This window comes from Mirounga angustirostris, unplaced genomic scaffold (genome assembly GCF_029215605.1).
Source record: "Mirounga angustirostris isolate CCGP_5_RB_7025 unplaced genomic scaffold, mMirAng1.0.hap1 SCAF_10, whole genome shotgun sequence".
Classification (NCBI taxonomy): domain Eukaryota; kingdom Metazoa; phylum Chordata; class Mammalia; order Carnivora; family Phocidae; genus Mirounga; species Mirounga angustirostris.
The window spans coordinates 79,845,206-79,859,736 of record NW_026991718.1 but is presented as its reverse complement, the minus strand read 5'-3'; the positions used below and the strand labels follow the sequence as shown (position 1 = coordinate 79,859,736).

Here is a 14,531-nt window from a genome sequence, read left to right as displayed (position 1 = left end):
AGTCTGCTTTGTTCCTTTTCCCTCTCCCTCTGCCCCTCCCCTCCCCACGCATGTGTTCTCTCTCTAAAATAAATCTTTAAAAAAAAGGCTGGAAGGAACCACACTGAGGTTTAAATGGTGGTTTCCTCTGAATGGTATATTTTTGTCCCTATACTTGTCTTGATTTCTTCCAAATTTCATTTACGTGTATTTTCTTTATAATAAAAAAAGGGGAAATACAACTGAAACATTATAAGAGGTGAAACTATAAGTTTCATTTCTAAATTTTCCAATTGCAGCTTTAAATCTGGTTTATTCTTTTAGCTTGTACGTTTGGCTTTTCCTGATCTTGGCACCCGGAGGCTAGGCACGAGAGGAAGTGCCAGGTAGGTTTATCATTTTTGTTCTATTTGAAATGTTAGAATAAACAAACATTTTGAAAAATCACAAAATGGGTGACACCAAAATGCAAAACTAAACAAACTAGAAATATCAGTGCTACCAAAGAGTTCCCATAATTCAAATGAAATCCTAGTGCCTGGAATAATTTGGGTGATACTAGAACCAAATATTAGTTTCTACTTAGTGATTTTGTTAAAATATGAAAGTCACAGTGTTTTCTTGTTTCAACACTTTAAATGTCTAGACATGTAGATGTCCGTTGAAATACTTAAAATAATTACACACACAGAGTTATAGAACTGTTTTAATTATTCTTTGAACTAAAATTTCTAAGTATTCACTAATTAGCATATTTGAATTATTTTCCAGAGACCAGGTACCCAGGCTCTATGTATTTTTAAAGCAAAAGGAAATTCCAGTGTTATCAGGTGCATCGTGCTATAATTGTCATTCAATTACTATTGTTACTTGTTATTTCTTTTAAATAAAGAAAAATCAGGAGAAATCCATGAAATCAGAAAATCAGTGAGAAGGGATGGAAGCCAAATTAGGAAAGGGGCCTGCTACCCACAAGGGAATGAAGACAGCTAAAGCGTTTGCCAAACTAAACATTGGGTAAAAGTTCATTTGAAAAAATTTTGCCCTGCTGCTGTGAGCCTAGACAAGCAGCTGCATTTTCCCAGCTCAGCAAAGTGCCTGGGCTGCAGAGCGGGAACCAACTTCCTTCTTGGGTTTGTGAGAACCCGAGTCTGGTTTTCTGTAGAGGGAACATGGGTGTCGCTCCCCTTCACCTTAAAAAGGTTCACAGCGGAGGCAGCAGGAGGCTTTCCTTGTCACATCTCTCTAAGACTGGAGTGTCCTTAGTTGGGAAAGCAGAGTAGAACATTTGTGAGCCCGTTTCAAAGCTAATGTGTATGAAATAGTATGAAACTATCTACCCAACAGAGCTAATAAATGGCGTCATAGATAAAACTCAGATAAAAAATCAGATCTTCATTAGCTAGTCTATTCTGTGGCTTCTGTAAAGCATGTCGGTGGTTTGACATCATCTTTAAGAAAACCTTTATTTTTCAGATATCATTATGATGGAATCTGTATCAAGAAAAGTTCTTTCTTCTATGCCCAGTATTGTTACCTTTTGGGTGAAAAAAGGTATCACAGGTTAGTATCTGTCATTTAGGTATTTTGGTCATAAGTCACAGTCTGATTAATATGAGAAGCATTCATATTTTAGTTGAATCTAACTGGCTTTTTTGGCTATTCTGCTACTAATCCTTCTTAAGGATGGAAACACACACATCATGTCAACATGACTTTGATGTGGGCAGTAAATCAGTCTCTGGCACCATCATAGGCCAGAGAAGGGCATTTCCAGCTCATTTTCTTGGATACTTTTCATTATAATTATCATCTCAATTGCCAAAGCCATTTTTCATTCGTTCTTCTCAACTTCTCTATAAAATATGACAGAATTGGCCACTTCTTTCTTGAAACTTCCTTTAGCTCTTAAGACTGCTTCATCCAATTTCTTCCCCAGAGTGACACCTTCTTGGTCTCCTTATTGCTTCCCTCCCCTTAAGTGTAGGCATTTTCCTGAGACTCAACCAATGGCTCTTTTCCTATCCTTTGGTCCCAGGATATCTCATCCTTCTTTATCTTTCACCTATCACCACACCCCCATGGACGGCGACTCCTCCTAAGGCATTTTCCAATGGCCCTTTCTGTCCTACCTCCCAGTCATTCCTCTCAGGCTGTCTACTGGATATTTTCACTTACATGACCCATTGGTGCTTCTTACTTAGTATGTAGAAATCTAAATTTTTAATCTCCCTCCAAATCATCTCTGCCTCTTGACTTCCTTATTTCAATTTATGCTACCAATAGATAGAATCTATATAAAATGTCACTCCAAAGCCACCCCCGACTAGATTGGGAAGGAGAGATTCAGCCCAGAGATGGTTCCAAAGCCTGCCGTGGTCATTCTGATGAGTGCCTGAATCAAAAAGGAGGCAGATCAGAAAGCCCTCTCCAAGGCAGGGTCCTCGGTTGGTTGACTCAGCCCAGCCTGTCCCACTGAAACCTCAAACTTAACCTCAAGTAAAGTCATTATGTTCTTCTTCCAACCAGCTCTTCCTCTTAAATGTCTTATTCATTGATCAATCACAAAGAGGGAAAAATTACATCAACAAAAACAGAGAAGTTAAGGAAGGGAACAAACAGATAGGAGACTTATTTCAGTTGGGGTTAGAACTCTCCTTGTGCAAATGTATTCTCTCGCTTGCTGACCTGTACTCCCCTGAAAGGCTAGAGCCAGCATCTCTTTGCCCCAGAGCACCCAGCAGGCAGTTTGGAGAGCCCCGCAGCATGACAAGGCTGGTACTCAGCAGCTGTAAGAGGCTGTGAATGTCCTGAGGTCTCTGGGTCGATGTCACAGAGAGAGGGTCTGGAAGTGGTCTTTGTCGGGAAAAAAAGTAGGTTTTATCCTCAGCAAGGAAGAGGAGGGTTTCAGGGGGACACAGATAAGAACTAGGGTGACAGGGGCACCTGAGTGGCTCAGTCGTTAAGCGTCTGCCTTCAGCTCAGGTCATGATCCCAGGGTCCTGGGATCAATCCCCATATCAGGCTCCCTGCTCAGTGGGGAGTCTGCTTCTCCCTCTGCCCCTCCCCCTGCTGTGTGTGTGCTCACACTCTCTCTCTCTCTCTCTCTCTGTCAAATAAATAAATACAATCTTTAAAAAATTGTTTTTAAGTTAGATCTCAAAACAAAAACTTCATTTCTTTAGTTTTCAGGTAATGAAATCTGTATAACTCATCCATTCATTTATTTGTTCATTCAACAAATATTTGAGTTCCTACAATAAGTCAGGCCCTGTTCTAGTTACTGGTGATGAAGCAGTAAACAAGACAAACAAGGCCTCCCCTCTTGTCAGTTTTAGTGGGGAAGATGTAAGACAATAAAAACGGAACAATAGGGCGCCTGGGTGGCTCAGTCGTTAAGCGTCTGCCTTCGGCTCAGGTCATGATCCCACGGTCCTGGAATCGAGTCCTACATCGGGCTCCCTGCTCGGCGGGAAGCCTGCTTCTCCCTCTCCCACTCCCCCTGCTTGTGTTCCTGCTGTCACTATGTCTCTCTCTCTGTCAAATAAATAAAATCTTTAAAAAACAAAACAAAACAAAACAAAAAAAACGGAACAATAGCAAGATTAATCTGAAGATGATAAAATGGAGTCATGGGAAGGCCTCTTTGACAAGATGCGTTTTGAGCAGAAAGGTGAGAAATAGAGCCAGCCAAATGAAAATCTGGGGGAACAAATATTCCAGGCAGAGGAAAAAGCAAGTGCAAAGGGCCCAAGGCAGGGATGAGTTCAAAGAACAGCAAGGAAGTCTGAAGGTGGAGGTTGGTGAATGAGAAGAAGAGTGGGAGGAGTGGAATCTGAACATACAAGTGGGACCTCTAAGTCTTGGCAAGGAGGTGAGATGTTATTCCGAGTGTGACAGGGAGCCACTGGAGAGACTCAAGCTGCGGAGTGAAGCAATCTGATTATTTTTATTATAATTTTTTAAAATTTGAGTATAGTTGACATGGCCTATTACATTCGTTTCGGTCGTACAACACAGTGATTTCAACAACTCTATACATCCTGCTATGCTCACCACAAGTGTAGCTCCCATCTGTTATCATCCAATGTTATTACAATACATCAACTATATTTCCTATTGCTGTACCTTTTATCCATGTGACTCATTCATTCCATAACTGGAAGCCTGTACCTCCCACTCTCCTTCACCCATTGTGCCCATCCCTCCCACCCCTTTTCTTTAGCAATCACCAGTTTGTTCTCTGTATTTGTAGGTCTGATTCTGCCTTCTGTTTGTTTATTCATTTGTTTTGTTTTTTAGATTCCACATATAAGTGAAATCATATGATATTTCTTTCTCTATCTGACTTATTTCACTTAGCATAATAACCCTCTAGGTCCATCCATGTTGTCACAAATGACATGATCTCATCCTTCTGTATAGCTGAGTAATATTATCCATTGTGTATGTATACCACATCTTCTTTATCTATTCATCTATCACTGGACACTTGGCTCCCTTCCGTATCTTGGCTATTGTAAGTAATGCTGCAATAAACATAAGAGTGCATGTATCTTCTCAAATTAGTGTTTTCCTTTTCTTTGGGTAAATACCCAGCAGTGGAATTACTGGATCATATGGTATTTCTAATTTGTATTTTAAATGGAGATCCTCCTGGCAACCCTGCTACCACTGGATTGTACAAGGAGATGGGAAAGGAGACAGAGTGACCAGTTATAAGACTTTTTAAAAAAAAAATTTTTTTTTTAAAAAAGACTTTTTTAGCAGCCCTGGCAGAGCTGGCGCATTGAGATTTCTCACTGAAATAAATTTAATTCTCTCAAAGAGGCAGCATAATACTATGCAATACTACATGTGGATAAGGGCAGAGACACTGGAACAGCCTGCCTGGCTCTGCCACTAGTAAGCTGTGTGATCTTAGGCAGGTCATTCAACCTCTCTGTGTCTCCATTTCCTCATCTATTAATAAGGATAATAATATTGGGGCACCTGAATGGCTCAGTCGGTTAAGCATCCAACTCTTGATTTTGGCTCAGGTCATGATCTCAGGGTTGTGAGACTGAGCCCCAATTCTGTCTCTCCCTCTCCCCCTGCCCCACGCCAACCCCCATGTGCACTCTCTCTAAAAAAAAATTTTTTTTTTAAATAAGGATAATAATATCTACTTCATAGGACTATTGTGAAGATTAAATGAATTAATACAAGGAAAATGTTTGAAACAGCACCTGGCACACAGTAAACATTTAATATGACTCTACGCATATTGCTCTTGACCTTGATGTATTCATTTTATCATATCTATGATTTTTTTCATGGTATTATGTATATGGTTATTATTTTGGTCATTGTATTTTTCAGTTCTATCATTCCCATTTGTTTCTTTTGTATAACTTCTATTTTTTTATGGAGGTTTTCTGTTTTTTCATTTGTTTTAAGAGAATTTATAACTACTTGTTAGAGTATTTTTATAATGACCACTTGAAAATTTTTGTCAAATAATTCCAATATCTAAATCATCTTAATACTGGTGTCAGTTGTTATCTTTTCTCATTCAAATTGTGGCTTACCTAATTCTTGGTATTATGGGTGCTTTTCTTTTCCCTCTTTCCTTCCTTCCTTCCTTCGTTCCTTCCTTCCTTCCATATAATTAACATACAACATCACATTAGTTTGAGGTATACAATATAATGATTTGATGTTCACATATGTTGCAAAATGATCACCACAGTAAAATCTAGTTAATATCCATATGTAGTTACAAAATTTTTTTCTTGTGATGAGGACCCTTAAGATCTACTCTCTTAGCAACCTTCAAATATGCAATATAGTGTTATTAATATAGTCACCAAACTGTATATTACTCCCCCAGGACTTACTTATTTTATAACTGGAGTCAAAAGATACAAATTTCCAATTATCCATCCCCCCACCCCCTCTGGCAACCACCAATCTGTTCTCTGTATCCATGAGCCTGGTTTTTTGCTTTTTTGGGGGGGGGTTGTTTTTTAGATTCTACCTATAGGTGAGACCATGCAGTACTTGTCTTTCTCTGTCTGACTTACCTCACTTAGCATAGCATCCTCAAGGTGCATTCCTATTGTCGCAAATGGCAAGATGTCATTCTCTTTTATGGCTGAATAGTATTCCATCATGTGGAATACACGCACCACATTTTCTTTATCCATTGAAATGTCAATGTACATTTAGGTTGTCTCCATATCTTATCTGTTATAAATAACATTGTGATGAACATAGGGGTGCAGATATCTTTTCGTGTAGTGTTTTCATTTTCTTTGGATAAATACCCAGAAGTGAGATTGCTGGATCATATGGTAATTCTATATTTAATTTTTTGAGGAACCTCCATACTGTTTTCCACAGTGGTTGCACCAATTTATGTTCCTACCAACAGTGCACAAGTTCACTTTCCCTGCATCCTCGCCAACATTTATTATTCCTTGTCTTTTTGATATTAGTCATTCTGACGGGTGTGTAGTGATATCTGATTGTGGTTTGATTGCATTTCCCTGATCACTGCTGATGTTGAGTATGTTCTCAAGAACGTGTTGGCCATCTTTATGTCTTCTTTGGAAAATGACTATTCAGATCTTCTGCACATTTGTAAATCAGATTTTTTTTTTTTTTTGCTAGTAGGTTGTATGTTTATATATTTTGGATATTAACCCTTTTATCAGATATATGATTTGCAAATATTTTCTCCCATTAAGTAGGTTGCTTTTTATTTTGTTGATGGTTTTCTTTGTTGTGTAGAAGGTTTTTAGGTCAGTGTAGTCCCACTTGTTTATTTTTGCTTTTGTTGTCTTTGCTTTTGGTGTCAAATCCAAAAAAATCATTGCCAAGACTGATGTCAAGGAGCTTACTGCCTGTTTTCTTCTAGGAGTTTTATGGCTTCAGGTCTTCCACTCAAGTCTTTAATCCATTTTGATTTAATTTTTGTAGCATACGGAAGTTTTCTTTTTTTTTTTAATTTATTTGACAGAGAGAGAGAGAGTGAGAGAGCACAAGCAGGGGGGAGTGGCATGCAGAGAGAGAGGGAGAAGCAGGCTCCCCGCTGAGCAAGGAGCCTGATGCAGGACTCTATCCCAGGACCCTGGGATCATGACCTGAGCCAAAGGCAGATGCTCAACTGACTGAGCCACCCAGGCGCCCTGGAAGTTTTCTTTTTTTGCATGTGGCTGTCCAATTTCCCTAACATCATTTATTGAAAAGACTGTTTTATATTCTTGGCTGCTTTGTTGTAATTAATTGATCATATATGTGTGGGTTCATTACTGGCCCTTCTATTCTGTTCCATTGGTCTCTATATTTTTCTATTGTATCCTGGGCATTTTCTATTGATTTTCTATTGTATCCTGAGCATTTGGGTTATAATGTTAGATTTTCAATCCTATTTAAATCTTCTACTTGGGGCGCCTGGGTGGCTCAGTTGGTTAAACGACTGCCTTCGGCTCGGGTCATGATCCCGGAGTCCCAGGATCGAGTCCCGCATCGGGCTCCCTGCTCAGCAGGGAGTCTGCTTCTCCCTCTGACCCTCCTCCCTCTCATGCTCTCTGTCTCTCATTCTCTCTCTCGCAAATAAATAAAATCTTTAAAAAAAATTTTTTTAATAAAAAATAAATAAATAAATAAATCTTCTACTTTAGCAGGCAGTCACCCTGTTTAGGTGGAGCATATAGGTTCTGGCCTACTTTTGTGTGCTGTTGTCCCAAAGACATTTTAGTTTTCAGAGCCCTTGTGTACTGTTCTGGTCTGCTTCATTCTTCTGGCACTGCAGGGACTTCTGATCGTTTCCTTACTGGTGTTACCTACAGGGGCTGAAGCTGCTTCCCTGGGCCACCTTCTGTGGGGAATGCAGAGAGCTAGAGTGGCTGGACCTGGGTCCTTTTATGCCAGTGGGTGTCGGGCAGGGAAATACCAGGTTCTGCTGGCATTGTTCCTGTGGGTAGCATCCCTGCCCTTCTGTGCTCTATTGAATTGGCCAAAGGATTCGGTACTGTCTATGCAGGTGGATCAGCCCACCTGTCAGTACCCTGGGTGTGGAGTTGGGGGTGGGGGTGGGTCAGCCCCCCTGGGCCTTGCCTTTCCACATAACTTTTAACCAGGATATTGAGGCTGCCACTGTGGTCAGATTGGGTTGCCAGCCCATGCTCTAGAAGCAAGTGGCAGCCCGCTCTAGGTCTCTGTTAAGTTTCCCTCTCCTGGTCCTTTGTTCAGAGAGTGCAGGTTTTTCTTGGGATTTAGGTCTATGCCTACTGACAGTTCTGGGCTACAGGTCTCTCCAGTATCCAACCCAGCTGTGTATGGGACACGAAAAGAAAACCCAGGGCATTCACCACACTGTCTCTTCTCTAGTCAGTCCACCTTCTTCTTTCCAGGATTCAGAGCCCTTTTATCATGACCCACTGAAAAAGTTCCGGGATAATTATTTGTATTAGAGGGAGGCAGCAAGGAAAAATGAATCTACACTATCTTGTTCCATGTACATCATCCAAGCTGCCTCAGAAACCTTCTGAAAGTAGACCATGTATATATTATAAATTAATGTTACCAGTAATTGGAATACTTGATTATATGATTGTGCCTAACAAATTAAAATATGATGAGTTAAAATATGATAGTAGGTTGGAACAAGATGGCATAGATCCATTTCTTTCTGTTCCTCCCTGCTAAACACAACTGTAAACACTGGAAATAATGCAAGAAGCAAACAAAGGAAAACTCTGAAAGGTGTTAAGAAAGTGAGCTGGTTGGGGACCCCAAGACTGCACAGCCAGCACAGTGATAGGGCACCCTGTATCTTCCCCCCACTCACCCAGACCCACTGTTTCCCAACCCCCAACCCCCTACCTTGCAAGACAAGGCATCTGGGTACTCATTCCTCCCCTAGTTCTTCTAATAGTCTCAGGCAAGGGGCAGCAAGAGGGAGTCTGACCAAAAATAAACAGCCAGAGAAGGCACTCTTCATTACTCACTGGGTCTGAGACACCCCTTTTCCACCAAGAGATACACTAAAGGGTGTGAGCTAATCTGTCAAGGGAGACCCAGCTATAGCAAGTAGCCTAGTCCAGGAAGCCTCTGTCCCCGTTCCACCCAGAGGCAGCTGGGGAGCACCAATGGAGGGAACTCCCACCCCACAGAGAGAAATCCCCCACCTAGTCTTGAAAAAGCCCTCCAGCTCCCTCAGGCTGCGCCAGTAGGGAGCCCCAATGGCACAAGGTAACCAGGCAAACCAAAATAATATATTCGTACCCATGGCTAAAATATACTACAGAGACATAGTAAGGATATACAGTTGGAGCATAAGGGGAAAAGAGGCAGAGTTCTGAAGGAATCCATGTGCAGGCCTCTATATGCTCTTGCTCTCCCATGAAGGGTCACACAGAGCACACTTCTCTGTGCAACAAAATTACAGCAACACATATGTGATGGTTCTGCTCAGGTAGGGCCATTAGGAGACTCCACACTCAAAGTTTTTAGTGGGGGCTGGTCATAAGCACATTCTTCCTAGCATGCGCCAAAATGACAGATTCCCAAAAAGAAAGTATGTTATTCAACATAAACTATATTGTTTGCACAAACAGTCTAGGCACAGGGAACCACTCTTATCAGTTAACTGTTGACTGGGAACACTCTGGGAACCAAGTTCCCAGACTCCAGCCAAGGACCAGTCTTGCAAGCAGGCCTTTCTAAGAACAGTCTCAATACCACTATGTTATCTCTTTTCTGCGCAATTGTATGACCCTGTGAATATGTGAAGAAAACATTGAATTGCACTCTTTAAATGGTGAATTGTGTGGTATGTGAATTATCTCTCAGTGAAGTTGTTTAAAAAAAAATCCCAGCAAAGTTTTTTTGTAGACATAGACAAGTTTGTTCTAAAAGTTATGTGGAAAGGCAAGGCCCTAAAATAGTTCAAACAATCTTGACAAAGAAGAATCAAGTGGGAGGAAACACTACTGTAATGTAGCTACAGTAATCAAGACAGCAGCATGGTTTTGGCGGAGACACACACACAGATCAATGGAACAGAGTAGAGAAGCCAGAAATAGACACACTCAAATATGCTCAACTGGCTTTTCACAAAGATGCAAAAGTAATTCAATGGAGGGAGAGTAGATTTTCAACAAATGGTGCTGGAACAACTAGATACCCACATGTGGGGCGGGGGGAAGACCCTCACAACTAAACTTCACAACTTATACAAAAATTAACTCAAAATGGATCATAGTCTTACTTTTAAACCATAAAAATAATAAACTTAAAAAAATAGGAGAAAATCTTTGGGACCTAGGGTTAGGCAAAAAGTTCTAAGACTTGACACCAAAACCACAGTCCATAAAAGGAAAAGCTAATAAGTTGGACCTTATCAAAATTAAAAATTTTGTTCTGTGAAAGACTATGAAGGGGATGAAAAGACAATCTACAAATTAGGAGAAAGTATTTGAAGCTACATATCCTTCAAAGGACTAGTACCTAGTATATATAAAGAATTCTCAAAACTCAACAGTAAAAAAATAATGCAGTTAGAAAATGGGCAAAAGACACAAATATACACCTCACTGAAGAGGATATATACAGGTGGCACTTAAGCACATGAAAAAATGATCAGCATCATTAATCATTATGGAAATGCAAATTAACACCACAATGGAATATAACTGCACACCTATCAGACTGACTAAAATAAAAAAACAGCAGCAACCACCAAATGCCGATGAGGAGTTAGAGAAGCTGCATCACTCATACATTGATGGTAGGAATGCAAAATAGTTTGGCAGGTTTTATTTTTTATTTTTTTATTTTTTTAAGATTTTATTTATTCAACAGAGAGAAAGCACAAGCAGGGGGAACAGTAGAGGGAGAGGGAGAAGCAGACTCCCCACTGAGCAGGGAGCCCAGCGCAGGGCTCAATCCCAGGACCCCGGGATCATGACCTGAGCCAAAGGCAGACACTTAACCACTGAGCCACCTGGGCACCCCAGTTTGGCACTTTTTATAAAATTAAACATACAATTAACATCCAAACCATCAATTGTACTCTTGGACATTTATCCCACACAAATGAAAAATTATGTCCACATAAAAACCCGTACAGGGGTGCCTACGTGGCACAGTAGGTTTCAGCTCAGATCGTGATCTCACAGTTGTGAGATGGAGCCCCTCATCAGACTCCACGCTCAGGGCAGAGTCTGCTTGAGATTCTCTCTCCTTCTCCCTGCTCCTCCTGCTTGTGCTCTCTCTCTCTCTCTCTAAAATAAATAAATAAATCTTTAAAAAAATAATAATAAAAAAAATTAAAACCCATACATAGATGTTCATAACAGCTTTCTTTTCAACAGCCAAAAATTAGAACCAGCCCTGATTTCCTTCATTGGCTGAATGGTTGAACAAACTCTGGTACATCCATACCATGGAATATTACTCAGCAACAAAGAGGAATAAACTATTGATATAACAGCTTGGATAAATCTCTAAATGCTGAGTGAAAAAACTCCTTTCTCAAAAGGTTCCATATCTTTTGATTCCATTTATAAAACATTTTGAAATGACACAATTTTTTAAATAGAGGACAAATTAGTGGTTGCCAGGGACCTGGGGGTGGAGAAGCAAGAGATGGGTATGGTTATGAAGGGGCAACACAAGGATCCTTGTGATCATGAGAGTGTTCTCTATGTTGTCTGTGGTGGGATGGGTACACAAATCTCCACAGGTGATAAAATTGTATAGCATTAAATACACACAAAAATGAGTTTAAGTAAAACTTGGGAAATTCGAGTAAGATCAGTGAATTGTATCAATGTCAATATCCAGGTTGTGATATTGTACTATAGTTTTGCAAAGTGTTACCATTGGGGGAAATTGGGCAGAGTGTAAAAGGAAGCTCTTCAAATCATCTCTTACTATATGTCAATCTACAGTTACCTCAATTAAAAAATTCAATTTCAAATAATAAATGAGGCCTAATCCTACATGAGGACAGGTCCCATGAAGTATCCCACAGTGTTCCCCTGCCCATTTCTCAAGGCCATATCTCCAGAGGTCTTATTGTTTCTTCTGCTCACACCCATTCTCTCTTCTCACAGAGTTCAGGTCTTGCCTTTATTTCAAAGCACTCTCCTGCACATTCCTCTGTGTGCAAGTTGCAATGGCAGCCCAGTTGTTCTTCCTCTGGAGACCTTAAGTGGTCTCATTACCTAAACAGGCAGGACTCCTTAGAGTCAAGAGGCGCACAATGAGAGGGACCCCCGGGCCCTGCACACTTGGAAGTCTTCAACCCCAGTGGGCATCTACATCGGCTCAAGCATGTTCTTACATTCACCTTAAAGAGCATGATCTCTCTAGTGTTTAAAACACAGAGGGGAACCCCCAGCAAACCACAGATGAGTATATTTGTAGTTCCTAAAAGTTGAATGCCCTAGTGAAACAGGCACTTCTCTATGTGAGGCCTAATTTACAAAAACTTTCTTAAGAGAATAGGAATCTGAATTTTTAGGTTTTGTTGTTGTTGTTGTTGGGTTGTTTCATTTTGTTTTGTTTTTTAAGAGCATGTCTTGTTAGGCGTGTCTTAGAGTGGAATATATTCCATTCCCAGCAACAACACTCTGAGTTATTAAGCGGTGCTGTTCAAGGGCATTCTGTTTGTCTTTTGTTCCCCCTTGACCTTATGTTAAGGAAAGAAATGGAAACACCAATAAGAGCATCAGCATAGAGAGATTTGGCAAGGAACCAGGGTTGGTAGCAAAGGGGTGGCTTTGGGGAACTTTGCTTCCTCTTCACCACCACTGCCAAGCACTGCAAAGAAGCATATATCTAATTAAAATAAATTTAGTCTCAAAATAAGCCTCTGTCTCCTCCCTCTTTCCTCCATATTGTTCCTCCAATATGGCTCCAATTAGGCTCATCAGTATAGAACTTCTGATGCCCAGGTCTCTGACACCATCCATCCCACCCCTCCTTCCACTCAAGCAGAAGCAGCAGAAGGACGTGATCCAGAGTCAGGGACAATGTCACTGATGATCCCCTTCACTGGACACCTGAATAGGAGTGGATAGGGAGTCCAGTGTGTCAACAGCATTTGCTTGCACTGGGGTAGAGTGGGGCTGGTGCTGAATTTCACTCAAAACTGCTGAGGCAGCATCTGCCCTGAACCAAGGAGAGACTGAGGTTTGATTTTCAAAGCAAATGAAAAGTTTGAGGCTTTTCTTTTTTTTTTTTTTTTTTCCGGAAAAAGAAAAATAACTATAAATATGCAGTGTGCACCATATGAAAAGGACCCCTTCACAAAATCCAGAACGTTTTCCCTCCTGCTCCCCTCTCCGGGGTAACATAATTTTACAGGGAATAGGCCTCCCCAGATTCCAATCCTGTTTAGCTGGCAACCAGATTGAGACTTGGACCTGGGTATAATTGCTGACCTAGAAACAAACTGAAGAATTGAGGCCAGAGTATAAAATGCTTTATTATTGTCTGGGGAGAAGGGGGGAATGGAGGGAGTATGTGTGTATTATTGTCACATCTAGAGAAACAACCCTGCCTAATTCACTGTTATGCTCTACCTCTGAGGCAAAAATCCCCGTTAGTATGTTCCAAGGAAAACCTTTTTGTCATTTTGCAAATAGATGAATCCCCATTCTACCTAATGTAAATTCTGAAATCCATTGTACAGTCTCATGTTTCTCTCAGGAAATATGGAAACTAACCCTTGCCCTCATTCCTCCCCCAACAACAATCTCCTTCTCGCCACCTCTCCCTTGCCCTCCCTCCCTCCCTCCCTCTCTCTTTCTCTCTCCCTCCCTCCCAGCTTTTCCAACTTAGGATATTAAAAGCCTTTAAAAAGCTTCTAAAATCATGCCTTCAACATTCCATGCCTTTGTTCTTAGGTCCTTTGTTCTTCTGCCAGCTCATGAGCTCAGGGGGCTGCCTCGGTGGGGCCTGAGCCTGCAGATTCCGGGGCTGTGGGCCCAAAGCTGGCTAGTTGTGCCGACAAAGCAGAAAGGCAAAGGGTTCGTCTTTCAGACCACACCCCCCTTGAGGAGAGTGAGTTCACAGGGAGCTGTCAGCCTGGCAACTGTGGGCACCACAGACCTAATGATGTCAGAGAGAACACCAGCAGTTCCTTCAGAGTCTTTCTCCAGACCCAGGAAAGGTGCCTTTTCCTTCTGTTTGTGCAGCCATGGCACCTGGCGGGGTGTGAGCCCACCTGGCTCTGAGGAGCCCCAGAGGGCCTAACTCTCAGGCACTAATAAGGTGTCCAAGTCGCAACCCGCTTTTTGGCCCTGTCCACCCTATGGTTTTCAAGGCTGGTTAGAACTCGTTAAGGTTAAAAAAAATATGCATTACCTGGTTGCTGTCTAGCAGCTCAAGAAACATACGTGTGGAGAATTATACCCTAGACTGCACCCTTGCTTGGAAAAGATTTTAAAAGCAGGTAACGCTCCCAAGCTCGCGAACACAGGACCATCCAATTTGCTCAGAGCCTCCCTCACTCACCCAGCTCCAGCCGGAGCCAGCTCCTACAATGCAACGTG

At 41.4% G+C, this 14,531-nt stretch overlaps 1 protein-coding gene across 1 annotated transcript in view; it reads left to right on the top strand.

Moving 5' to 3' along the window:
• The window catches only part of RFX8 (regulatory factor X8), a 252,412-nt gene that overhangs the window by 205,045 nt on the left and 32,836 nt on the right, over nt 1–14,531 (top strand). Inside the window, exons 14-15 of the mRNA XM_064572648.1 lie at nt 304–365; nt 1,456–1,542. Of these exons, the coding sequence (XP_064428718.1) occupies nt 304–365; nt 1,456–1,542 (149 nt within the window). The remainder of the gene's footprint in view (nt 1–303; nt 366–1,455; nt 1,543–14,531) is intronic.